This window comes from Orbicella faveolata, unplaced genomic scaffold (assembly GCF_042242905.1).
Source record: "Orbicella faveolata isolate gen_17 unplaced genomic scaffold, um_ofav_v1 contig_24, whole genome shotgun sequence".
NCBI lineage: Eukaryota > Metazoa > Cnidaria > Anthozoa > Scleractinia > Merulinidae > Orbicella > Orbicella faveolata.
This window is the reverse complement of record NW_028301552.1, coordinates 13,526,909-13,552,500: the sequence shown is the minus strand read 5'-3', so window position 1 is coordinate 13,552,500 and position 25,592 is coordinate 13,526,909. Positions and strand designations below refer to the sequence as shown.

Genomic DNA, 25,592 nt, shown 5'->3' with positions numbered 1-25,592 from the left:
AAGGATATAAGTAAAACAAACATAAAGAGAAAAAAATAGCGCGACAGGTAGTAGTGAGAGTGAAATGACAGGAGAGGTAGCATTGGCGGTAATAGTAGGGAGTCTAAGAAAGCCACGACGGCAACGGCAACGGGAACGTCGCTGAACAAAAGGTTTAATGAGCGGGGCCGGGTTGTTCGAAAGCCGGTTAACGCTAACCCAGGATTAAAAGTTAACCGAAGTATGGATGTTTTCCTTTATAAAAAAATTTTTTACTGCTCACGTTTAGTGTAGTTTGAGCTTAGTCGAGCTCAAAACTGAAGGACAAACATTATAAACAAAAAACCTCACCGAAAAGTTACAAAAGTGACATCAAAATTCTTGTTAATCCTGGGTTAGCTTGATCGGGCTTTGAACAACCTAGCCCAGTACAATGGTTGTGCACGTGCGTTATAATTCCTGTACATATCTTTGCCGTCCTCTGCAAAACAGCAACGTGAAATGGCCAAATTCTGCGTTATCCGAAGAACGTGAACCACAACGGCTAATTTTTTAAATTTCTATTTCAAATTTATCGCTGTGTCCCAGATTCAGTTTCGTGATAGTTTTGACAGTGATAAACAAAGGAAATGAGTTTAGAGTATCGCGAGATTCGTAGGTAAAATATAAATTCATTTTTTAATCGACGTTTTCCTCGGCGTCGCCGTCGTAGCTTCTTAAACTCCCTAGTAGCGGTAGCTGCAGTGGTAGAGGTAGCAGTAGAACTTTTCTGTCAGAAAAAGGCGATTTCTTATTCTTTAATTTTTCCACAGCCTGACGTATTTTTTGCTCAGTTGTTACAGATCTAAGGAGTTAAGCTAGACCAATTTTCTTCTCCTAATCGTTGTAGCTCTTTATAGACTTTTTCATAGAAGGACTCGGTTCATTGGAGTGTAAAGGTTGAAAATGATACAGCTGTTTATCTTCCGAGATTGAAACAGTTTTATATTAGTAACAGAGCAGAGCAGTAGCACTACCACTGCCACTACCACTAACATTTGGTGGTAGTGGTGGTGGTAGTAACAGGCGGTAGCAGTCCTTCTACAGCAGCATAGCAGTGCTGCTACCACTACAGTAGTTGGTGGTGGTAGTGTTATAACTCACTCTGTTGCTCGATCAGTCACTCAGCATTGAAATGTTGTGAAGTTGGCAAGATAGACTATCGGTGGCGGTGATGGTCTAGTCAGTAGTAGCGGTAAAGTAGCAGTAGTATTTGCAATACTGTTTTCGGCACTCTAAAACCGCTCTGTCTTTGTTGTTGGTTATAGATTATTGCACAGAGGTCTGTCAGCATGGCGTGTGCCGCAGTGTCAGCAATAACAGCGTACCATTATTATTTGGCTGTGACCGATTTAGTGGGTAGCAAATACATCAAAGCTACAAGCTTCCAACTGAGCTTTCCTTAGCTTGTGGATAAAGACATCAAAATCAAGTATACAGAGCAGGAGAATATTATGTTGGCCATTTTTTCCTTGGTCATCATATTTTCCATCGTTGAGATTATGCTGGCATTTGCAGGCGTTAGGAGTGGTGATACAGGCACAGCTTACCATCCCGTCAGAAGGAATCAGGTATTTCAGCTACGTAGCTAATGATTCAGGATATGACATACACTAAATCTCGCAAACAACCCGTTATGGAACTTTGATGATAACTATATAGCTACAGTCGAACTTTCACAAACAGCCACCTCTCTACAACGGATGCCTTTTTTGGTCCAAGCAGTCAACCATACATCCACTCTTATTTTAACCTCTACACAATACAACGGCCACCTCTACATAATGACAGCAGCCACTAGAACGCACCCCAACGGCCAAAATAAACTCTCGACAAAGGCCAGTTAATCAACGACTGACGAACCGTGTATACAAAACCATGGTACAGAAAAAGTCACCAAACTTGATCTGCACTTGGCGTCATTGGTCTCTGTATCTGTTTATGTTCTGTTTTATTGTTAAAATAAGCATTAAAAAAAAAAAAAGAAAAGAAAAACAAAGGTGTTGCACGCTCGAAATAAACAGGTTTCATTACACACCCCTACCTATCCATAATATAGGCACCTTTACACCCCGGTCACTTTCCTCTGTCCTCAAGGTGGCCACTGTGGAGAGGTTCCACTGTGATAGAATTAAGGGACTCCGCACCTATACAGCCAAAATTTCAAAAACAAGCCATGAAACGAATTTTGTTCTATTTTTGAAAAAGACGTATACTTTTTCCAATTTTGCGAAAAATCGGTCTTACAGATTTTTAGAGGAGCTCCGCGCGGCAAAGCCGCCCCAACGGAGCAGTACGGATAAGGAAAACTGATAACATACCGACGCTAAAAATGTTGGCTTTGAACAGTATTGTCGTTGCACATCCGTGATGTAAACCACTGTGAACTGTCGCATTGAGCTAGCATTATGGCGCGTCGCCGCACAAATTTACAAGCTTCCAAGGTCTTGTTTCCGTTCATAACGCAAAACATTGTCCCTTTTGGTCTTACAATGGAAAGAAAAACACCAAATCTGTTTAAGAGGCACCAAAGAGGAAAATTTTCTGCAATTTCCAAACATTTTCTCGACGAAAGAGATAAAATGTGGGGTTCTTTTACCCTGTTAAAACTGTAGTAAGCCACCTAAAGTGTAACAATTGGACATCACTGCGGATAACATTTTTAAGTAACTCCTTACAAGCCAACCCTGCTGTTTTAATTTCAGGTAGGCCAAAGTAATCGGAAAAACGAAGCTGGACAAATCTCACTGCGACCACCTGGTATCGCAACTAAGCCGAGGGTTGCTATTCCAGGATCTGCATATAATCACAGTCAGTAAATTTCTCGCTTGCTATTTCTCAGTAACTGTAAAAAGTTACTTTTAGTTTCAGTATATGCTTGATAATTTAGTTGTAAACATGACCTCTAAGAACACATTAAAATTGAGTCACACTGTACACCACTGTAGCTTTTATTTTCCGCTAATGACTTTTTTTTTTACAATAGAACACTTTAAAAAGCCTCCAGATCAGTTACAAGTTTTGTTTTCACTTGGCACCTCACAGCATTATGCCTTCCATGAGAACAAAATTCTCGTATTGTCATAAGTATCGTCATCTTACGTTCGAAATACTTATAATAATAATGATCACGGCTCCCAAGGAACTTTGGGAACCTTTGCTGAGACCTCTTAGTCATAAGTTATGTACTTTGTAAAAATTGTCTGCAGCGAGGGGAAATACGGGGTGAGGTGGACTTTTATCTACTCGAGGGTCCAAACAACAGGGAATGCACCCGACTCCACAAGGTTGTCTCCTCGTTTCAAATCTTTCATTCCTTTACTTGGTGGGAGATTCATCCACGGCCTGTGTCCCTTCACAGCGTCGTTTCCAAGCCATCTTGTGGAGAATGCCCGCCGCGGAGTCGAAAGATTGTTACCATATGCACCATGAACTGTTCTCATGTGAAAAACAATGCAGTCACCGGGCTGAAACGAGCAGCGATTAAGTGTTAAGTACTTTTTACCTTTTCCTAATAAATGCAAGTGGCTACGTTATGCAAATGCAGGACTTGGCCATCACAGGAAAAATTTCAAATTCTTGGGACTAGAATGATAATAGCAAAATCATTCTAAGGCCCCGCCCACGCGTATCAGGATATTTTTGAACCGCAACTTTTTCTTTCCGGATTCAAAAATTACCCCGACCACACGTGGCGTATTCAAATCGAGTTCGCCCGTCCACACACATCCGATGGTATCCGGATTCACTCTAGAGAAACAAGGCCTACATGTTGTGCCGCCATATTGTTTTAGTGTTTGGTAAGAGACTGGACACGATTTTGCTACGTCATCGGATTCGTTGCAGATATATTTTTTTCCATTCTGGAGAACGGATTAAAAAATATCCGGATTCGCCGCCGAATTCACTGGATGCGTGTGGACGGAAGCCGTATACGGAAAGAAAAAGTTGTGGATTCAAAAATATCCGGATATCTATGGACGGAGCTTGAAGTACTGATAGAGTGGTTAACGTTCTGAAGTGAGTGGGGTGAGTTGTAAAACCAAATCTAGTTATCACTCTGGCCAATCACAAAGGACACAGACCATCCGGTGAACCAATCAAAACTCGAAGGAAATACATGTAGCTGACAAGAAGCGCGGGAAAACTTGTGCTAGTGTTTAGGTTTGCACAGTTCTTCTTCCAAAGAAGTGACAGGGCGACTACCCTGACAAAGGCCACAAAAACTGTTACCTTTGTAATGTACAGCTTGATTACATAGATAATTTTTTGCAAAGCCATTGTTAACTTCCACGATTTGCATTCGTTAAAACTGTACTGAGAAAATTTGTCGGTCGGCTTTGGTTAGATTTTAACTTTGGTTATGATTTTAACTTTATTAGAGGATGGATTAAATTTAGGCTTAATTATATTAGGAAAACACGTGTAATAAATTAGTTTTGATATACTTTAAGATTTTTTCCTTTAGATCTTTTTACCTGTATTTGTTTAAATACCCCATTATTTTTTTATGTTATTATTCTTTTAATGTATTCACTTAAGACTCTGTTAGTGTCCTCAATTGGCATACACGTGTAATAATTAGCTAGAATTTTTTACCTTTTAGATTTTTCTACTTGTGTAAATGTCCTTATTTTAAAGTATCCACTTAAGATTTTATTTCTGTCCCCAATTAGTTTGTCAAAAGCTAAACAACTCGACACTTAAATAACGTCATACTATTACTACTGACAGAAATTGTTCGAGTTTCTATCGTTAGCAACAAAGGCAATGTATTTTTCTATCACTTTGTAGTATTTCTCCACAGGGAGAAAACATGAACAACCCCTGCTCGTGATCGTAAGTTAGACAGGTAGATGTCACAATCTTTTCACTTGACAAAAAGTAATTTCAACTTGTACCAGAAAAGTAAAGGAATAAAAAAACCAAATAGCCGCGGGGTGCCAGGATGAGCTCCCTGAGATTATCCTACGGGGAGTACACAGGGATTTAGCATGCGATATGCCTATTACCTCCATTTCCCAGGACAAGACTTGAAACTGTTGATCTCCATCAATATCTGGCGCCGATAGAAATCGTTCTGCTTTCCCCTCGTCTCCTGGTTTTATTTCGTAAAGGGTGAATGGAGGGCCATCAAAGTGCACAGGTTTGAAATAATGAGGCGAACCGTGGGAACCTTTCACGAGGCGAAGACAAGTGTGCTTGGAAACTGGGTCTACCGGAAGCCACACAGAGCACACCTGAGTTGATAAAAGTATTTGTTCTGCCTGTTCAATGTATTGTGAAAGGTAATTTTACAGATACAATGGAAATCCGGTTAGCCTGTGAGTCCCGTGAGCCAAACGAAACAAAGTTGACGACATGCACCAAGTCGAATTTTATTAGGAACCTCTTTGAACAAGAATCTTGCTTTATGGATGTGGCTCAATGCAAATTCACATTTTTACTCCGAAGAGGAAAAAAATTCTGAATCAAAACATACCGCTTTACTACGAACAATTGAAAGCATAACCCAAACGTACATTGGTAACCTTATAAAAACAATTTTTGTTCAGTTTACAAAACGGAGGTAATACAGTCCAAACGACGATCAAAAGGATAAGGTTGTGACTAAAGAAATCAGCGCTAAAAAAAAAAAAAAAAGAAAAAGAAAAAAAAATACGTGACTGAAGATCTGTACAATAACAACAACAAACTAATGCTTAGGTACATGCCTGCTGTCCGTCGATCTCGTAGTAGGCTTGATCTTGGTGCCAAGGAGTTTGTTTGGTTGATCCACTGTCTTTAACAATAACGTGATTGGAGTACAGCGCAACCTGACAAAGGAAATGAAATACCCAACATAATTATTTTAGTATACTTCGGTAGCAGCGCGTTATAATGAGGGAAAATGGAGTTTGTAAAGTAATGCAACTTCGCCTGTAAAATGCCTGATAGTAATCCCTTATTTGAAGGAACACTGTCACGATATATTTTGCTTAAAACTGTTATAAATTCACGAAATGGTCCCTACATTTATGTAATAAGAACTTAATTGGCTCTAACTAAATGATTAAAAGCAATTTCTTGAGGAAAGTCCACACTGTAGCAACATTTTTGCAAAATTTTAACAATTTTCGAGCCAAACTTGAACCTTTGAAAAACTGACTTTTGAAAGCTTTTTCAAAAATCCATATCACAATCCGTTTCCATCCTCGCTATCGTTAGCCATCCTCACTTCCTAATGGGTTCTAATCATTTGTCGAGTACTGCTCTACAAAATAAAACCATTATTGTTCAGCTTCCAATGATCGATATATGTTTTTGAGATTTCCAAAATCATGCTAAAAATGGTGATAGTGTCCCTTTAAGTGTTAAAGACCAAGACAAAACTGATTTTGAATAACATATTTCCCTTTGTAGAATTCCCTTGGCTTTTAATTGTAAGCATCAGCTATGGATTTGAAACGAATTACACTTGAAGTCTTCAGACGTTCCTTACCGAAGACTGAAGAAGCCGCCCCGCTATTTCTCCCACGGGTGACTGGAAGATAAACTCTTTGTATTCGGGGATGCTGTCCCAGTTTCCATAGTCGTGAAAGAAGAGAGGGGTGTGGCCCTTTCGCCTTGCCATTTCAGAAGGGTGGAGTCGATTGAATTCAATTCCTCTTCGCAATATGTCAATCCACTTCTGGCTGAACACATTTCGTAAACAGATCACTCCGTCTTCTTGGAAAACTCTGATGTCCTGATCTGTGATGGTGTTTGTGGACAGACTGTCCATTGACTTCAACAAGAGAACAAACACATTGTATATGGCGCTACTTTAAACCAGTTTGAAGTTAAAAGTTAACTGCCGTAACAAGTGTTTGAAGAAAACGTTTCAAGCGTTTGCAATCGCCCTTCAAATATTGAAAACATCGCACGTTGAAAGCTTTAAAGTAACTAAAAATCAAAGGAGTGAGTAGGCAATCTACGCGTAAACTGAAGCCTATGGACACCTCCGGACTTGGGGGAAGGGGGGAAGGAGGGAAGGGGGGAAGGGGGGAAGGGGGGAAGGGGGGAAGGGGGGAAGGGGGGAAGGGGGGAAGGGGGGAAGGGGGAAAGGGGGGAAGGGGGGAAGGGGCGGTGACCTTCTCGACCGAAAAATTGGCCAATGCCCGAATGGGTGAGTGCTAAAATCGGTATACAAACGCTTAGAAAACAACATCGTTTACAATTTTTACGTCTAATGGAACTGCTGCCGATCCCCCGCCGACCCCGCCCAGAATGCCCAGCCATTACGCCCACGCGCGCAAAAGTCGTTTTCTTTTGCGCGTAAATAAGCTTCTATCATTCCTCAGTTCACGTGGAAATCGCTTAAAAAAGAGGACATCGGTTTTTTTTTTTTCGTATTCGCGACGAGTCCAGTACGTTAGCCGTCGGATTCCTTTTGCCATTTTATTAAACTCCGCTGGAAGGAGTCTAGATGAAGGACTTGGAACCTAACTGATAGGTTAAATTTCCCGCGACTTCGTATTGATCAAATGCCAGGATCCAAGGGAGTGTTCCCTCTATAGATCCATTTACGGAGCAACAACATGATAACAATGGGCTAACAATGACTGGAAATGCTGTTGATTTTATCTTTAGATATGCATGTTGTAACGTTTGTATTACAGCCGCAAATTTGGGTAAAATATATAAAGTTAGGCGCACATTATTTTCGAAAATTTCACGTTAATTTGATGTATGTAAACCTAACTGTTGGAAAATTCGGTTAATTTTGTGTAACGTAAATTTTCTTCGCGTTGTCAACGTGCATCATTAATTTCCTGTAATAAGGTAAACCTCATCCAGACCTTCAGGGAGTGGACGAATTTGAAATAAAAGCGTCCCCGGTTTGCTAGCGAATCCGGAGATTTTGAACAAGAAATATAAAGAGATACTTTGTGTCTGAATATTGTTGAGTTCGCAATGGTTTATAGTGCCAACAGTGCTTCTAATTAATCCGGATTTTTTTTCCAACTGCGAAAGTGGAGGAAGGCTCATGTCCTGTGGCAGTAAATTTCTGATCTCTGCCTATGTATGTACCCGTTTAGGTGATTATGAATTCGGACACGTTCCGCTTCATCCTCTCGAGTCACGCAGTTCGAGACTGCGTTACATGCTGTTAGAGGAAATATACAATAAATATTGCATAAAACGTACAACAGTTTTTAAAGACATGTTTCGGCATGCTTCGGCATGCTTATGCCATCTTCAGTTTAATAGAGTGACTAATGATACGTGACACTGAAACTGTTGTACGTTTTATGCAATATTTATCATTATTGCTAGTATTACGACCTTATGGAAATATACAATAAACAATAAAGCTGGCCTGGCAATCGAAATCGAACGAGTCGCATAGACTCTGCGCTCTTTACTTCGCAATGTGAACATTACTGCTGGTGCGTTTAGATTTGCTTACCCATATGGTGGCAGAGGACTGTAACTATTTGGTTAGCTGTTACTAACGGCTGTATGTAACTGATAAGTTTGGACTGAAATGTTTAACTTAAGTAGGTTTTTACAGTCAATTTCTCTCCCTTGACAAGGATGTAAAACTGACCGCATTTCGATGAGAGCTCGGGAACCGCTTGTCAGTATACCAAGTGTCTAGATCGCAGCAGAACTATAGCTGGGTGCAATTTCTACCGCTTTGTATACCTTCAAAGATGAACCAGTTCCTTGTTATCAAATCAGTTTCTGTGTTTCGAGGCGCTTTGGTCTAAATTTTGCTCAATCATAGATCTTTTAGTTGACGCATAAAAACGGCTACTACTAAAAAAAGGGTACTCGCAGAAATAAATTCGTGTTTAAGTTTCTAATCAAGGGAAAATCTAGCTATTCTACCCACCTTAGTACCGGCCGTCTTCAATTCTCGCAGTTAATGTGAACAACTTCTAACAAGACTCTAACACGGCAGTCACAAGTGAAAGCGTTTCACCACACCGGGATTGCGTGACTCAACGTTACAACGAACTTAGTCCCAATTCAGACGCCGAACTTTTCATGAGCCGAACTTAATTCGAATTTGGACTGACCCAAATTATCAAAAGTACACCTGTCGATTCAGACATGGAACTTGATTCACCGAACTTTATTTAGTTTAAACTAAATCACATCGAAATGTCAGCGATTTTCAGGCAAAGTGAAAACTGCTTGGAAAAAACATTATCATTATTTATGCATTAGGTTCGGCTCATGAAAAGTTCGACGTCTGAATCAAAGCCGTTCCAAAGCCGAAATTCCCGGCTGAACTAGGCGGAAAGAACGACTGGGCCGTTCCAAATTCAAATTGCCGTTCTTAATTGATTCAGACGCCGAACTTTTCATGTACTTAATTCAATGTATTTGGTTCGGCTCATGAAAAGTTCGGCGTCTGAACTGGGCCTTACTTCCGCCTCTCTTCCGCGTTTTTCGGTTTAATAGAGTTCGTCGCGTGCAAGATTTGGTCGCTTTCGTGCAAAGAGAATTTATTAAGAAGTAAAAAAGCCACTGAAAAATAAGCATGTCTCAACCACCACAACCAACAACTACCGCCAGTGAGTCGATCAAGTGCAGCGTATCCGATTGCTGGCGTGCACTGCAGAAATTACGATCGGATGGTCCTCTTGTTCAGTGCATTACAAACTACGTATCAATGGACATCATGGCTAACACTCTCCTCGCGATCGGAGCATCGCCTGCCATGGCACACGGTGAGTTCAACATTTTCATGTTTTCGTATAGCGGTGAGCGGTAATGATTAGCTCGTAAAGCCTAGCGCCGGTGTCACAGTGATATGTGTATCCCCGTGATATGTGTATCCCCGCACACATATCACTAGTGATATGTGTATCCCCTCCAAAATGGCGGCCAGTGATATGTGTATCCCCCGCCCTCCTCCCCTCTACTTTAAATAGCAATATCCTCCTTGAAAGCGCTCTCGTCGTCCGGTCCCTTACTGGACGAACGACTAACCCAAACAGACTTTAAACGCAAATCTCAATTTTTGTAGTTGAAAAAGCTTACGTATCTGCTGCTGGAATTGTGTTCTTATCCTAACTGGTTTTCTGCGAGCAGGATACAGTGAATTTAAAGTTGAACACCAAATGGATCCAGATATATTTCAATTTGAGTTTCACGGCACGGGATTTCTAGGACGATATTAATTGCGCGGTGAATTACTAGCAATTTTGCCAGCAAGTTTCATAATAATCGACGTTTATTCTTCGGTAGATAGCCTAGATAACGGCTGTCTTCAGGGGATACACATATCACTGCGCCATGTAACAATTAGTGATATGTGTATCCCCTGTATGCAGTCTTATACAACCGAGGTCAGTGAAACTCCAGAAATCCCAAGCTATGAATAAATGCCGGGTGTGAATATTTCTAGCAAGTCAGTTTTTGACAATGCAAATGTAATGGGCATTTTTCTTCTTGGGTAGAAAGCCAATATAACAGCTGTGTCCATAGGGTGATACACATATCACTAGTTCATGAAATAATCAGTGATATGTGTATCCCTTATTATCCCGTGCACGCGTGCACGCGTTTTTAGTAGAATAATCGAGTTTCAGACTCCAGTAAACCCAAGCTGTGTAAAAATGTCGGGTGCTAATATTCCCTGCAGTTTTGACAAGGTTGATGCGCTATATTATAACAGTTGTGTTTATGGGGATACACATATATATCACTGCGCCATGAAATGATTAGTGATATGTGTATCCCCTGCACGCGATTTCAGCTTAGATATTTAGACATTCGAGTTGGAAACTCCGCAAACCTCAACCTTGGTATAAACGTCGTCGCGAGTAGGCAGCCAGCACATTTCGGCAATAATTGGTCCTTTTTTCGATTAGGTAGAAAGCCAATGTAACGGCTGTGTTTAGGGGATACACAGATCACTGCGCCATGAAATAATTAGTGATATGTTTATCCGCTGTTCGAAGTTTTAGTCAGATATACAATCGAGTCGGTTGGATCTCAACCAAACTGCAGAAATCCTAAGCTGCTCCATTGGGCGCGAATTAATTTCTGGTTTCTCCCACTCTTTACAGCGAGGCGCCATTTTGTTCATTGAATGCCTAGGCGAGTATCAGTGTTTTGTGTATCCCCACGGGGGATACACATATCACTAGTGATATGTGTGCGGGAATACACATATCACGGGGATACACATATCACTGTGACACCGGGGTTAAATAGCCTTTTCCGGGATATAACATATCTGGAGGCGACATTAACTGTATTTTCTGGAATGGTACCTGGTTTTGTAAGGGCTCATGTCAGGTTTGGTCAGATTGATCCTCGTGAAGGCAAAGAAACGTTAGCTAACCTCGTGGAGAGACTTTCTCGACAAGCTTGGTGAACAGGCGTTAATAGAAACACAATTTCCCAAAATAGTACGTCATTGTCGTCTCAAAATCGTAATTCTCCACAAGTTAATATTTTGTGCAATTTCTTCCTATCTCGATCTCACGGTTCTCGTCACCTTGGGATTTGTGGCACTGTTGCCCTATGGAATCCCCCCTTACCACCCGGGGGGAATCCCATATGAAAAAGACGGGGATGCTCGTGGGAAAGTTTGGAAAGAACCCCTAAGAGGTACCAAGATCCTGTTTTGTGGGTGTGACTTGAATTTTTTTCTCTCCTAAGAGGCATCATTTCTTATATAACACATTATTTCCTGTCACATTTTTTCAACTCATTACCCTAGAAGGTACTGCAAAAGCTCCAACTGTGGGCCTTTTGAGGCTAAACACCCTAACAGGTATCAAACTGTTTTTCTAACTCTTAAAAGGTACAAGGAGCACCCCCGTACTTTTTATATGTGAGGCCCCGCCCCCTCCCTGAGCCTTACCCCTATTCAAATTTAAACACCCTGCCCTCATGTCAAGGAGCTGTGAATGATCGAGGAGCTGCAATGATTGTTAATGAATATTGAATTAAAAATACCAATCTTGTAGCCGAGGAAGAAGTAGAAGAATTTGTGCCCTTGGCCTCCGCACTGGTGATCAACATTGGAACCCTCTCCAACCCATGGATCAAGTCCATGCACAAGGCGGCAGCTAAAGCTCACGAACTGGGGAAGGTCTGGGTGCTGGACCCAGTGGGAGTGGGTGCCACCAACTTGCGAACAAAGACAGCAACAGATCTGGTTCTTTCTCACAAGCCCACAGTGATTAGGGGTAATGCCTCTGAAATCATGGCACTGGCCAAGAACATTTGTGCAGCATTGAATGTTGAAACATCAGGTAAGGGAAAACTAAATTTGCATCTTGTTGCCAAAACTTTAAGCAGCTTGGGTTAATTCTGGGGCAGGGGAACGAGTGAGCAACAGCTACAGAGAAACGAGAAAGAAACCCTGGGGTCATGGGATATCATCACCAGCCAGGCTTCAGATGCACAACTGTCTCATGGAAGTCTCACAGTATTTGCTGCCCCCAGGGGTGGTAATCCCTATAATGGACTATAAGGGGAGGCTCCGGCCGAAAGGAGTAGCGTTTTCAGGCTTCAGGTATATAAAAGGGTAGGGATTTCATGAGTTGAGGTATATGAAAAGGTAGGGAAATCTGTCATCTAGGTATTTTAATGGGCCTTTTTATTAAAATATTTCGAACATAAGCACCCTGTGGCTGTATAATTTAATTTATGAAGCACTACGTGAAAATGACAAGACTTCAATTTTTGGAGATTTAGTCACAAGACAGGCCAGTTACAGCAGATACAGTTTTTGTAAGTAGGTATGTGAAAGGGGTACTTATTTTCAATAAAAGGTACAGTATATGAAAGGGGTAACTTTTTTGTCAAAATGGTATAAAAAAGGGTAATAAGTTTGACGTAAAACTTTGTTGAGTACCCCCCTACCCCAATCACCCTGGGGATGCTGCCATAAGAGAGAGATAATTGTTTGTATTTTAACTAAAACATGTCCTGTTTCCACAGCTGGAGGTCAAAAAGGAGTTGACAGTTCTGAAAGTTCTGACAATGCCCTCATGCCTGCCCAAGCCCTTGCCTCAGAGTGCCATTGTGTTGTTGTTGTCACAGGAGAACATGACTTTGTGACAGATGGCACAAGGGTGATCAAAGTATCAAATGGTCATCCAGTTCTTAAAATGATAACTGCTGCTGGATGCACACTGACTGCTGTAATAGCAGCATTTGTTTGTTTAGAAGATCCAACAGATGTCAATCTTGTGATGAAGGGTTGTGCATGTGCATTAAGTGTCTTTGGAATTGCTGCAGAACTGGCTGTTAAAAATCCAGCTTGTAAGGGTCCTGGAAGTGCCAGAATGCACATGCTAGATGCGTATAGTGGCATCACTATAGAAACATTGTGGAACATGGCCAAATTCTCCTGAGTCAAAAAGACACAAAGAAATAAGTTTAAAACTTTAGACAAAGACTTAGTCACTTTTCACATGGACACTTCAAGCTTTGTAACTTTTAACAACTGACACATTTTCCTTTGTTAACTTCAAAATGCTTTATTTTAGTGAACTACCACAGTATTAATGGCAGCCTGTGACAGCGCACACAAAGGTGCCTCTGACTAGTTCAACACACAAAATAGTGAAATGTTATTTATAGTAAATGTTATTCACACAAGTTTGTTTGTCAGGATAGAGCAAAGTTGCTGCAGTTTACAATATAGCTGACCCTCTCTCAGTACATGGCTGTATTTGAATGACAGGCATGGGCACAGGTTATCCAAACTAAAATCTTCTGATAATCATGCATTCTGATATTGGCTAAGGTGACTGAACTTCAACAACAGAGAAGGCTCATAAAGAAATCTGCTGAAAGGAATTTTAAAAGAGAAACAAACAAACAAACAAAACCATGCACATAAATAGTTACATATGGCTCATTGTGAAATAATAAAAACACCCATAACCATCTTTGAATCCTTATTAAATAAATTTAAAATGGTTAACTAACTTTACAATAGTTGACTTGACATTTGCTAAACCAACTTAAATTTAAACAGTTTGCTGTACACTGCAAATAGACCCTTTTCATTTGGCCCTGTGAACTTGTAAAATGTTTCTACAATAGGTGTGACTACTTAGTGGAATAACAAAAATTATTATGAAAAGAGAAGGACAATAACAGTAATTATTATACATTGAACTCACTATCTCTTTTCTGATTGGCCGAAAACATATAGTGTTTTCGAAATCAGCACCTGTGATGCCACCTAGCTGCAGATTATACAATAATCATGTCAAGGACACTCAAGGTCACGGGTAACATATCATGTATGACTGCAGTGCATGATTTCTAAGGGTAATCATGTCCAGTTTGCATGCTCTCTGTTGCTTGCCTTTGGGAAAGAAGCAAAAACACGACCTCTATTTTTTCTTTTCGTTCAATGTATAATAAAACAGTTGTTAGATTTGGTTTTTGTGATATCCAGAATAATCAAGGTCTCAGTAAGGGTTATCAGCCTCAGCCTTCGCCTTTGGCTGATAACCCCTACCTTGACCTTGATTATTCTGGATATCACCAAAACCTCATTCAATAATTGTTCACAGCATGCAAAAAAATAGTGTCCGATAGCCCAGGACTAGTGGAATCTGTCTGTCACTTCCCTGACAGACAAGTGAAGGACAAAATCCACTGGCAAAATCCAAAGTTTCTTGACAAAATTGTTGAGAAAATTCAAATTACAGAAGTACTGTAAGAGATTAAATTTTTTTAGGGCTAGTGAGGATGACTTTCAAACTTCTAGTCAAGTGAATCATTTTTGCTGCCTGAAAATTGGTTTTCTTTGCCCCTTTGCGGTATATAGGAAAATCAAGGCTGCATATAAGAGTGTTTTTCTGCCAATACAGTGTACATTCCATTACTTTACATGGGTTTGTTACTGTAATTTTGACCTTTCCTTTCTATTTATTTTATTCGTTTTGTGCAGTTCCAGAAAATATCCATGCTCCCTCCACAGAAGGGATTGGAATTTCCTGGAGGGTGGTTGGGGTGGGTTTTTGTAAGAATAAAAAATTTAAAGAAGTGCATAAAGCTTCATTGGAATTTCCAGAGGGGTGGGAGGTATGGATGTTTTCTGGAACAACACACTTTAGAAAAATGAACAAATAGTTACATATCACTTCCTAGAACGATGAACATGTTTTACCAAAAGAGGTAAAACTAAAGGGAACTATATTAAAGCAATAATAGTAACCTTAAAAGTCTTAATTAAAGTGAAGTTGCTGTATCAACTATAACTAGTTTTTTTCTTCTTCCTGTAGTTTGTGGTTTGGTGGCAGCTGGTTTTTTTGCACCAGTTGTTCTCTTGACTGTAGCTGTTGTTTTTATTGGGCTTGCTCTTGATTTCTTTTTAGGTGACAGACCATCTTGACACTCCTCTGATTTCCGCTTCTGTCATTAATGAGAGAAAACATACCCATAGTCATCATTATTTTTATGTACAGTGTACAGTGATCAGCGGGCTGAGGGTAGTCCTGAAAAGGACTGTTGTCTGTGACTAATGTTTTGCAATGTGAGTGGAAATCACCTTCTGAGTCGCGTGAAAAGGATTTTTTTTTATTGGTCAATGGTTTCAAAATGAAACTGATTGGCACACAAAGAAAAATGCCAGTTTACTCATTAGCCATGAATATTTTTTCCATGGACATTAACCACTTAATGACTGATGGGCCCCAAGGGAAACAGTGATTTTTGTTTCCCTGAGACCTTCAATGTTCTCTTTGGCTTTGCCTCCGGGAAACAATGAGGTTCTCAGGGAAACAAAACACACTGTTTCCCTTGGGTCCAGTCATTAAGTGTTTTGTTATACCTCCAGACTCAAAAATGGAACAAACTGCAAAAATATTATTTGCTTGATGCTGGCTGGCATATAAATTTGCTGTGGTTTTATTAAGGTGCAAGACATGATCATGTGCAAGCCAAAAGTTCAAGTTGTTGTTTGCCTAGTTTTGACCCATGGCACATAACATGTTCTCCAATTGGAAAACGTGTTTGGGTCGGGAAGTATAACAAAACATTTTGTTTCGTCAGTGGCCTACATGTATGCTCCAAAATGGAGTACTGGTAGGCTTCAGATCATATCAGATTGCTTTTCCTTTCAAGTTTTTTGCTTACCTTTGCTGCTGGTCTTTGTGGTGCGGCTTTGTCCCTGGTCTCCTTTTCTTGTGAGCTGTGGCCATTGCACAACTCAGTTGCCGTGACTGAAGAGGAGGGTGAACTCACTTTTCCTGTTGTGAACTTGATATTCTTGCCATCATCAGTGCATCCTCTCTTTTTAAGACCATCTTTGAACAATTTACGAATGAATTCATAGTCTGGCTCTTGTTGGTATTTCAAGGTGTTGATGTATTCTAGATACTTTTGGATTTCAGCTGCAGAGAGAAAGAGAAAGAGAGTGGTGTCTGTGTACCCTGTTCTTATTTTATGTCTGACAAGTTATCACTAATATGCACTAAATAAAATAATCAATGCCACCTGGAAAGGTTCCATTTGAATGATGAATACATGCACACACAACAAGATAATTATCTAGAAACCATACACTGGTTGCAAACATCTATTAAAGCATGATACCATAATCATAGAAGTAAACGTTCACTAACCAGGGTGATTTCCATGAAAACAGTCCCTCATCAGTTTTGGAATGTCACTCATATACCTTGAAAAAAACAAACATAACACCTTAAGCAAACCTTTTATCACTTAATCGCAATATCTGGATTAATACATCATGTCCAGTAATGTATACTATATGTTAACAAAGACAGCCGATGTTAATTACACATCAACAACAGAGGAAGCAGCAGTGAGAGTGCTTGCCTCCTATCAATGTGGCATGGGTTCGAATCCTAGACCCAACATCTCAAGCGGGTTGAGTTTGTTGTTGGTTCTCGCCTTGCTCCGAGGCTTTCTCTCTGGGTTCTCCGGTTTTCCTCCCTCCACAAAAATCAACACTTCCAAATTCCAATTTGATCTGGAAACACTAGTGGACAAAGAACTTCCTTGAGGAATTTGCTGCTGCAAATTCCTACTGTGAAACCCCGCTCTATGGACACCCACTTAATACAGACACCCGCTTATAACAGTTTTCTTTGTCCTGACAACTGAAAAGCTCATATATTTTCTCCTAAATTACAGTGTAGCCCACTTTATACGGACACCCGGATAATGCGGACACTTTATCATGCCCCTTTGGTGTCCGTATTAACGGGGTTCCCCTGTATTTTCTTAAAATTTTTATTTTATATATACATGTATATTTGACACATCGCATTTTGTGAATGAGATGTCATCAATATCATAACAGTTCAAATACAATAATAATAATAATAACTAATAATATTAACAATAATAATAACAATAATAATAATAATAATAATATTAAGTAACTGTAATTGGACCCAGTGGAGTACAGTTTAGGGAGTAATCACGCGAGTAATTTCAAAATTGGATGAGCGCGAAGCGCAGGGCCGATCTGAAATTACAAGCACGATTACTCCCTGAATTGTACGATACTACGTCCAATTACTAATTGAAGAAGCTAGTCATAAAAGGGGATAAGTGATGATTTTGGTTGCTTTTCGTTTTTCTTGCTCCAAATTAGCTGAATTTTTGCATGTGGTCTTCAATGTAATAGAAAAACGTGGTTCTGTATTTTTGTCGCTGGTTTTTGCTTTGTTTTCGAGTTAAAACGTAGGCAAAAAACTTGGCTTTTCCTAGCCCTGTCTTTAGGAGTTTATTTGTTGAACAGCAAACGGGCAGACTGTTTATAGTGTATGAAGTCAAAACCAAATCCCACAGCATATAGAGCGGAAATCTGGGAACGGATTGTTTACACCGGTTATTGTGACGTGAACACAACACGTGAATCGATCGAGCGTCAAACGAAATGCCATCAAACAAAAAAGAGATGTGCCGCATTAGAGCTCTGTCAACCAATACCTTAAGCATTGTTTTAAAGTACCTTGTATGCCTACCTGGTGGTTGAGAGGCATCATAAAGCCTCGATAAACCCGTAAGTCATCAGCACGTTTTAAAGAATCAAAATGTGTTCTGAAACTTCGAAGGCAGCTGATATACCGTAATCGTGTTATCGGCGTTCGAAGTCAGGTCGAGCCAGGTAGCAAAGTCCAAGAGCAGTTCTTGCCCAAGAAAAATACCCTCTGGTGAGTTGTGGCCCATTTGCCAAGCATTGCTAGCATCAAAGTTTGGAAAGCGAGAACTGGTTTTAGACTTATAAAATTTGTCTTGTATCGACCGCCATGTTTTCCCGCGCACGAGGTGTAAAGACCCTTCCCGGCATGCATTGCGATTACGTTCTGCGGACGTTTCTCGAACTGGTAACTAGATTTAAACATAATAATGGCCAGCAAGTGGCGATCGATTGTAACAGAGCTGTGATCCAGTTTGCGTTGATTTTATTTCAAATCGGTATGATTTGTAGTGTTTTGAGCTTCTGGGATCAGGGGACATGCAGATGTACGGAGACCCGTACGTTGCGCAGAAGGGTTAATCTGTTAATCTGTCAGCCCTATTTATAGAGCGTTTTCACGTGGAGTCATCAAATTCTTAAATCCAAAACTAAACAGCCACCAAAGTTGTTATCCTCATCAGGCATAAGAGGTACCAGCGCATTTTCAACTTGGAAGTTATGGTGGTGCATGACATAAAGCTACGATCGCGTTTGTCGAAAACTATGTTTTATCTCGTGATTTTTTAGCCATTGAAGACGTTGCCGTATTTGGAAAAGTGCTTATTGAAATGTTTATTTGTTTCATTTTATTTTTATTTACACCTTTTTTTGACCTGAAATCAGCATTTTTGAGCTGATACGTTGCGCGAAATTACCATTTTCAGGAGCCCATCATGGGCTCCTACCATTTTGCTTTTTTCTAAGTGAAACCAACATCCTTGCCGTCACGCGTTAACGTCAAATCAACATCTTAACCTATTTAGACTTGAAATCAACATCATTGAGCTTATGCACTGCGCGATTTGACATTTTGCTGGTTTCTAAGTGAAACCAACATGCTTACCGTCACGCGTTAACGCGAAATCAACATTTTAACCTATTTAGACCTGAAATCAACATCATTGAGCTTATGCGCTGCGTGAAATTGACATTTTGCTGGTTTCTAAGTGCAACCAACATCCTTGCCGTCACGCGTTAACGCGAAATCAACATTTTAACCTATTTAGACCTGAAATCAACATCATTGAGCTTATGCGCTGCGTGAAATTGACATTTTGCTGGTTTCTAAGTGAAACCAACATCCTTGCCGACACGCGTTAACGTCAAATCAACATTTTAACCTATTTAGACTTGAAATCAACATCATTGAGCTTATGCGCTGCGTAAAATTGACATTTTGCTGGTTTCTAAGTGAAACCAACATCCTTGCCGTCACGCGTTAACGTGAAATCAACATTTTAACCTATTTAGACCTGAAATCAACATCATTAAGCTTATGCGTTGCGTGAAATTGACATTTTGCTGGTTTCTAAGTGAAATCAACCTCCTTGTCGTCACGCGTTAACGTGAAATCAACATTTAAACCTTTTTTGACCTAAAATCAACATTTTTGAGCTTATACGTTGCGTGGAATTGACATTTTGCTGGTTTCTAAGAGAAATCAACCTCCTTGCCGTCACGTGTTAACGTGAAATCAACATTTTAACCTATTTAGACCTGAAATCAACATCATTAAGCTTATGCGTTGCGTGAAATTGACATTTTGCTGGTTTCTAAGTGAAATCAACCTCCTTGTCGTCACGCGTTAACGTGAAATCAACATTTAAACCTTTTTTGACCTAAAATTAACATTTTTGAGCTTATACGTTGCGTGAAATTGACATTTTGCTGCTTTCTAAGTGCGATCAAAGTCCCTACGGTCGCGGCGGGCCGATCCTTTGTTATGATAAACCGAGGCGAGACTTCGACTTATAACAAAGGCTTGGCTTGGTTATTATAACAAAGGATCGGCTCTGTTTATCATAACAAAGGCCCGGCTTCGTTTATTTGCAGCCTCGGCGGGAAAAGGGCGTTAGGTATTTTAATCAAAAGTCAACTTTGTCGAAAACGCTCCAAATTTCGCATAGAGTTTTGTTTAGGTATGTTTAGCAATGTCCCGTAGTTTTTCCGCTAAACTTTGCTTCGTTTTCAGGATATTGCGTATGCAAAAAACCACTCGGTTTTCCTAGTGGCGTCTTTATAAAGCGAAGCAAAAACCAGCGGCAAAAATACAGGAACACGTTTTTCTATTACATTGAAGACCACATGCAAAAATTCAGCTAATTTGGAGCAAGGAAAAAGAAAAGCAACCAAAATCGTCACTTATCCCCTTTTATGACTAGCTTCTTCAATTAATCATATCTATAACAAATTTTATCTTCAAAATGTTTTTTGAGAACTTCTTTTGAGTGAAAACGTTTCTAGTGCTTTTCATAAGTTTTGAGAACTGTAAGAAACAATGCAAAGGAAGCCATTAAGGTGCGCATAATTAACGTGCGAATCACGTGGGCATCCAATCACAGGTATCTAATTACAAACAGTTCAAACTGGATACCTGTAATTGGACACCTACATGATCGTGTGCCAATTACGTGACAAACAGGCACGAGAATTTTGTTATAGATACGATAATAATAATAATAATAATAATAATAAATAATAATACTTTATTTAGATACCGCTATTTCCCTTTAGTGCAATAGTGCTTTACAATAATTACAGTGCGAAGTTTAGAATTACAAAATTATCTTCGCTGACTTCAAAGATGTCTAAGTATTCAACCATGCAGTACATGTATCTAATTTGTGCAAATTGTTTCAAAATACTTACACTAGTTTCAATACACACACTAAATACCTTATCTTTTCATTCTTGACATATTCCTTATCCTCAAGACTGTTTTCCCAGGGAAGTCTATCACACAACCACTGGAGCATCACATAACCCAAAATCTCCAAGTCACTACGCCGAGAGGTAACTACAAAACTCAAAATTGTCAATAAAATGAACAATATTAAGGATCCAGACAAACTCAACATTACCAAAGCCACATGCATTGGACACAAGAGGTTTCAAGGTTCCTGCATTTGCCTTTGGAGAAAATACCACACAGGACTCGGATGGTTACTAGCTCCCAGTGTTACTATAAACATGTACCAAGCCTAGTTTAGTTTTGTTATTGTAAGATTTTTCTTTAGTTTTTGGTGTAGTCTCATGGAAAGTTTAGCCAAGTTCATGGCTTGAAGTTTAGGTACTTCAGCGATGCCAAATGAGGGCAGAAAATAGAAACAACCTAGCAACCTGATTCTTGAATAAGTGTCCAATCCCTAATTTAAGCACTCTTCATTGAGCCACATGTAGTTTGTGTCAGACATCTACACTGTCAACCGGTTTTATACATCAAGGATTTTGTGACATGTCTTGCTGTAGCCTGTGTGGCAGGCCGTAGAAGGGGAGGGAAAGGGTCAAAAGGAGCGCGGGAGTTTTGGAAGGGGAGGAGGAGGTCCCCTTCCATCACGCTCACTTGCTTAGTGTGCTCGTTTTTTCCCCTTTGTCTCCCCTTTGATGTCTGCCACGCAGGCTAGTCTTGCTGCACCACGGGCTACATCACGTCACCAAAGGCAAAATTTTAATATTATGCAACTAGATGCTAAATTGAATTTCATGGTAAATCCACTGTTCAATTAAAAAGTGAAAACAGCTACTTGAAAGTTGTGCAGCTCTGCAGCCTCTGTCATTATCCTTACCTACACCATTGTGTGCATCTCTGCTGGTGAATTCTGCTGTACCATCATGTTTTCTCTTTGGATCCTCTTTGTATTCTTTATGATTCCCTTCAGGATTAAACCGATATACAAGGCCATAGTCTAACAGATACACCTAGAGAAAACATCCACAATGTTTACATTAAGGACAATAAAAATATTATTCTTTGCTTCAAATATACATGTAATCTTGATCATGACTCTATTGAGACGAGAAATACAGTATTGATACCCTAGTTATGTTACCCATCAAATATTTTCGCCTGTACTTGATTGGTCTAAATGCATCACATGACTTGACTGAATATGCCCCAGCTAAAACTGGGGAATATGCGAGTGATATTCGACAGCTTTCAGAACTGTGCATGTTTGGAAAACTGTTTGAAGGATAATAAACACAATAACCTCCATTTGGTGCAAAAATATGTTCCGATATTTGTCCTTGGGCATTATCTGTTGCTCAAAGCTCACAGTTTTCCTTGAGCTTCCCTCTCAGGAAACTGTTCACTTCTCAGAACAGATAATACATGTATCTGTGGACAAACATCCGAGCATATGTTTACACCAAATGGAGGCTTTTGTTTATATAACTTCTAGTTAATGTATAATTCAAAAATCAAGAAAATGTATTTAATAATAGTTTTAACTTGCTTGTACGTTAAGAGAGAAGAAGGGTATTGTGGTTTCCTGTGATTGCTTGCTTCTTAGAAAGAACTGGGCAAAACCAATCAACTATCTTAGGAGGATGCTAATCATTTTACATAGACCCATCACAAGAAGAAATATCTCTCTCTGACAGCCTTCTGTTATGAATATGTACAACAACTGAATCAATAATAAAAATATTTTTGAAAAACAATAAATAAATAATTATAAATCACAATAGTTAAGCCAATTCTTCTCACAATTGTGGCATTATAGGAATGAATTTAATTCAAAAATGTTCCTTGCTTACTTGACCAGATTTAGATTTGGAGAATCCCATCATAAGGTTAGATCCTTTGATGTCACCATGAGTGTACTCATGACAATGAATGTACTCCAGAGCATCAACCTAATATCAACAAAACAAACCTCACTATTAAAGGATTATTGCCCAATAGCTGGCTAGCAGTGACCAGTTTGTTCAAGGCAAATACCCTCCTATAGAATTTCACCAACAAATGGCATCATTTTTAATCCCTAACTGGTTACAACATTTCTACTGTACTGATTTCATTATCAACTGCGAGCCATTAATTTCAAACTCTTCCTAACATTTTCTTTTTCATAACAAAATAAAAATTATAAATTTTACGAAGGTTGTAAAACTGAAGGGAATTCAGGATAACCAGGGCTGTCATTAAGGGCCGTAACCCGTAACACCTGTTACATGTACATGTACAGGTGAAATTGCCTGTTGTTGATAGAATTCAACCACAAAGTAACAAGTTTGCAACAAGTGTCGAGAACAAGGCAACAGGTGACTCAAAACTTAATGCCAGCCCTGATAACAACTGCCTCTTGATACTTATGATACAAAACATAACAAAAAAACCGCAGTAGATTAATGCTACAAATAAAATTAAAGGCATTTCGTTGGATTCCCGATTATAGCAGCAAAATGTAGTACTTACAACTCTAAGGCCAAGCATGAGGACTGTTGTTATATCAAATCTACGGCCGCTGCTGATAAAGAGCTCATCCACATCTTTCCCAAAGCGCTCCAAAACTAAAAAACGCAGCTTAGTGGAGCCATGATCAAATGATCCAGATCCCAAGAACATGGGAACACCAAGATGCTTTAGGCGACGTGACTTACACCAGCTGTTAACTGATGACACAAAACACAAAGATTTACATAGTACATGTACATACATAATTCAGTCTTCCACTAAAAATACGAAATTTTGCAAAATTACTGCCAGATATAATTCCTGTCATGTTTGTTCTGTTAGTTTAAGAATTAATTTGGCAGTACAAAGAGAATTGAAAACAAGGGGAGGTGCTCATCATACTGACGAGATGCTCCTTTTATGTATACAGGGTTAAAAGTTCTGTCCTGCTAGCACTTTTACAGGATTCAATTACACCATATACTGGGTAGCATTGCTAAGGGTATTCTTTCAATCTACATGGAAGCCACACAAGAAAAAAAGAAGCAAAAAATGCCAGAACAGGAATGAAATTTATGCAGTTGTTGAATAAGTTGTATCATTCATAATGTATACCATCACTAGACCCAACACAATAAACCCTCAAGATTTGGAGTCTTACATACACTCAAAAACACCAGGGGTAGGCTCTGGGGTCCAAAGGCCTCAACCTCCCCTTGGGATGGTTGCTGATATCTGTATTATTTTGGGGGCTAAGGAAGGGGTTTGTTATCAGGCTGCAATGCTAAAAATTACTGTAAATTGCCAAGTCACATACTCAGATCTGGCTTCGCTACACGCTGGTAAAAGGCAAGTTCTGTAAATAGAGGTCCATTGGTGTGAGGTTCCTGAGAAAAAAAAGAAATTTAATGTCAAAAGTTTCTTCTCTGAGAGTGCTATTAGTTAACTACGAAGCTTAAGCTCTCTTATATAATTCCTGAGAATCTGACTTTATTTCCCAAGAACCATTTTCAAACCGATAGCTACTGTATTTTTTTCCTCATTTGTGGGAACATGTTAACTTCAAGAACACGATTATCTGGTATAGAGTAGTTTGACATTAATCATTTAACTCAGGTCTACTAATGAGGACTGAACTTTACTCTCTTTTTTCCAGTTCTGACTTTTTAACCAAGTTTTTTCAGTGAAGCATTAACTTCCTTCAATTATTTTGTTGACATATAAACCTCCTTTGTGAAGTCAGTTCTTTTAGCAATGAGATCCACCCTACAGCTAAAATATTTCAAACTGTTTATATTTGATTTGAATTATGATATTGGTCTGGTATCGGTCTTCTGTATAAACACTGTCACTTGTACCAGCCATGGCTTAGTTCTTACCACTTTGACAACATGTTCAGCATTTTCGTGAACTGGTGACCCACTATCTGGAGAAGCTGCCAAAAAAGGAAATAAGACAATAGTGTTCACAAATGTATTTATTACACAAGGTGCTACGGATTAAAAAAATAAATAACTTGCAATTATGCACATACATTAACACTAAGTAGCCTTTCCAGATGCAGCAAAATGTATCAAATTATATGTCCCTTTCTGCACCTCTCCCTCGGGAAATTAAAAACAATCCCCTGCTCTGAAATTAAGATGGTGGGGGAAGCATGGAGCGGGTGCAACATGCAAGAAACTTCAAAAGAAACTGGCAGTAGAGTCCAAGGAGGGGCCAATTCACCCACGTCCCCAACAATTTGAAGCTACTCACCCTACCCCCCCCCCACCCCCCCGGCTCCACTTCTCTTTGAGCAACCTCAATAGGATCCGCCAGAGCCAGAAATGCAACTAACTTTACAGTTCTAGATTACAAGTCACCTAAATAGAGGGCTCCAAAACCGCCCCAGCCAATCAACCTTCCGAGGCGCCACTTTTTCTTGGTCAAATCTGTCAAGACGATTCCTTCGGGAAGTTCGACCATTCCTCGAGGCTTCCGCGGTTTCTTAGTTGCTGCAGGAGCCTTTGAAGCTGCAGCCTTTCTCTTCCCTGGTTTTCCCCTTCCAGAGCTCATTTTTTCTATAAATACAATCAAATTTACAGTCTATCTTCTTTGAAACTCAACTCCTTTACGTTACAAAAACTGTTTGGGAAATATTGCAGGCGTGGCAACTAAAGACTTTCGATTTCCCGCCAGAGTTGTACTCCATATATGGCCAAGTTAGCCTTATTTGGAGAT

General features: G+C 39.7%; 3 protein-coding genes across 3 annotated transcripts; 1 reads left to right on the top strand and 2 right to left on the bottom strand.

Annotated features, from left to right (window-relative positions):
• Nucleotides 1–2,951: 2,951 nt before the first annotated feature.
• On the bottom strand, nt 2,952–8,986 carry LOC110059319 (uncharacterized). Its single transcript, XM_020766015.2, has 5 exons — nt 8,879–8,986; nt 6,500–6,784; nt 5,733–5,834; nt 5,031–5,258; nt 2,952–3,485 (listed from the first exon to the last, which is right to left on the bottom strand). Exons 2-5 carry the CDS (start codon nt 6,779–6,781, stop codon nt 3,261–3,263), a joined length of 837 nt encoding a protein of 278 aa, XP_020621674.2. The 5' UTR covers nt 6,782–6,784; nt 8,879–8,986; the 3' UTR covers nt 2,952–3,260.
• A 106-nt stretch (nt 8,987–9,092) lies between these two features.
• Nucleotides 9,093–13,910, top strand: LOC110059303 (uncharacterized). Its single transcript, XM_020766002.2, has 3 exons — nt 9,093–9,722; nt 11,976–12,263; nt 12,955–13,910. The coding sequence occupies exons 1-3, from the start codon at nt 9,533–9,535 to the stop codon at nt 13,368–13,370; spliced, it is 894 nt and encodes a 297-aa protein (XP_020621661.1). The 5' UTR covers nt 9,093–9,532; the 3' UTR covers nt 13,371–13,910.
• LOC110059251 (serine/threonine-protein kinase VRK1-like) lies at nt 13,471–25,573 on the bottom strand. The gene is made up of 10 exons (XM_020765955.2): nt 25,235–25,573; nt 24,749–24,804; nt 24,187–24,256; nt 23,391–23,587; nt 22,730–22,828; nt 21,757–21,889; nt 20,867–20,987; nt 16,602–16,657; nt 16,114–16,370; nt 13,471–15,390 (listed from the first exon to the last, which is right to left on the bottom strand). The coding sequence occupies exons 1-10, from the start codon at nt 25,425–25,427 to the stop codon at nt 15,208–15,210; spliced, it is 1,365 nt and encodes a 454-aa protein (XP_020621614.2). The 5' UTR covers nt 25,428–25,573; the 3' UTR covers nt 13,471–15,207.
• Between the last annotated feature and the right edge of the window lie 19 nt (nt 25,574–25,592).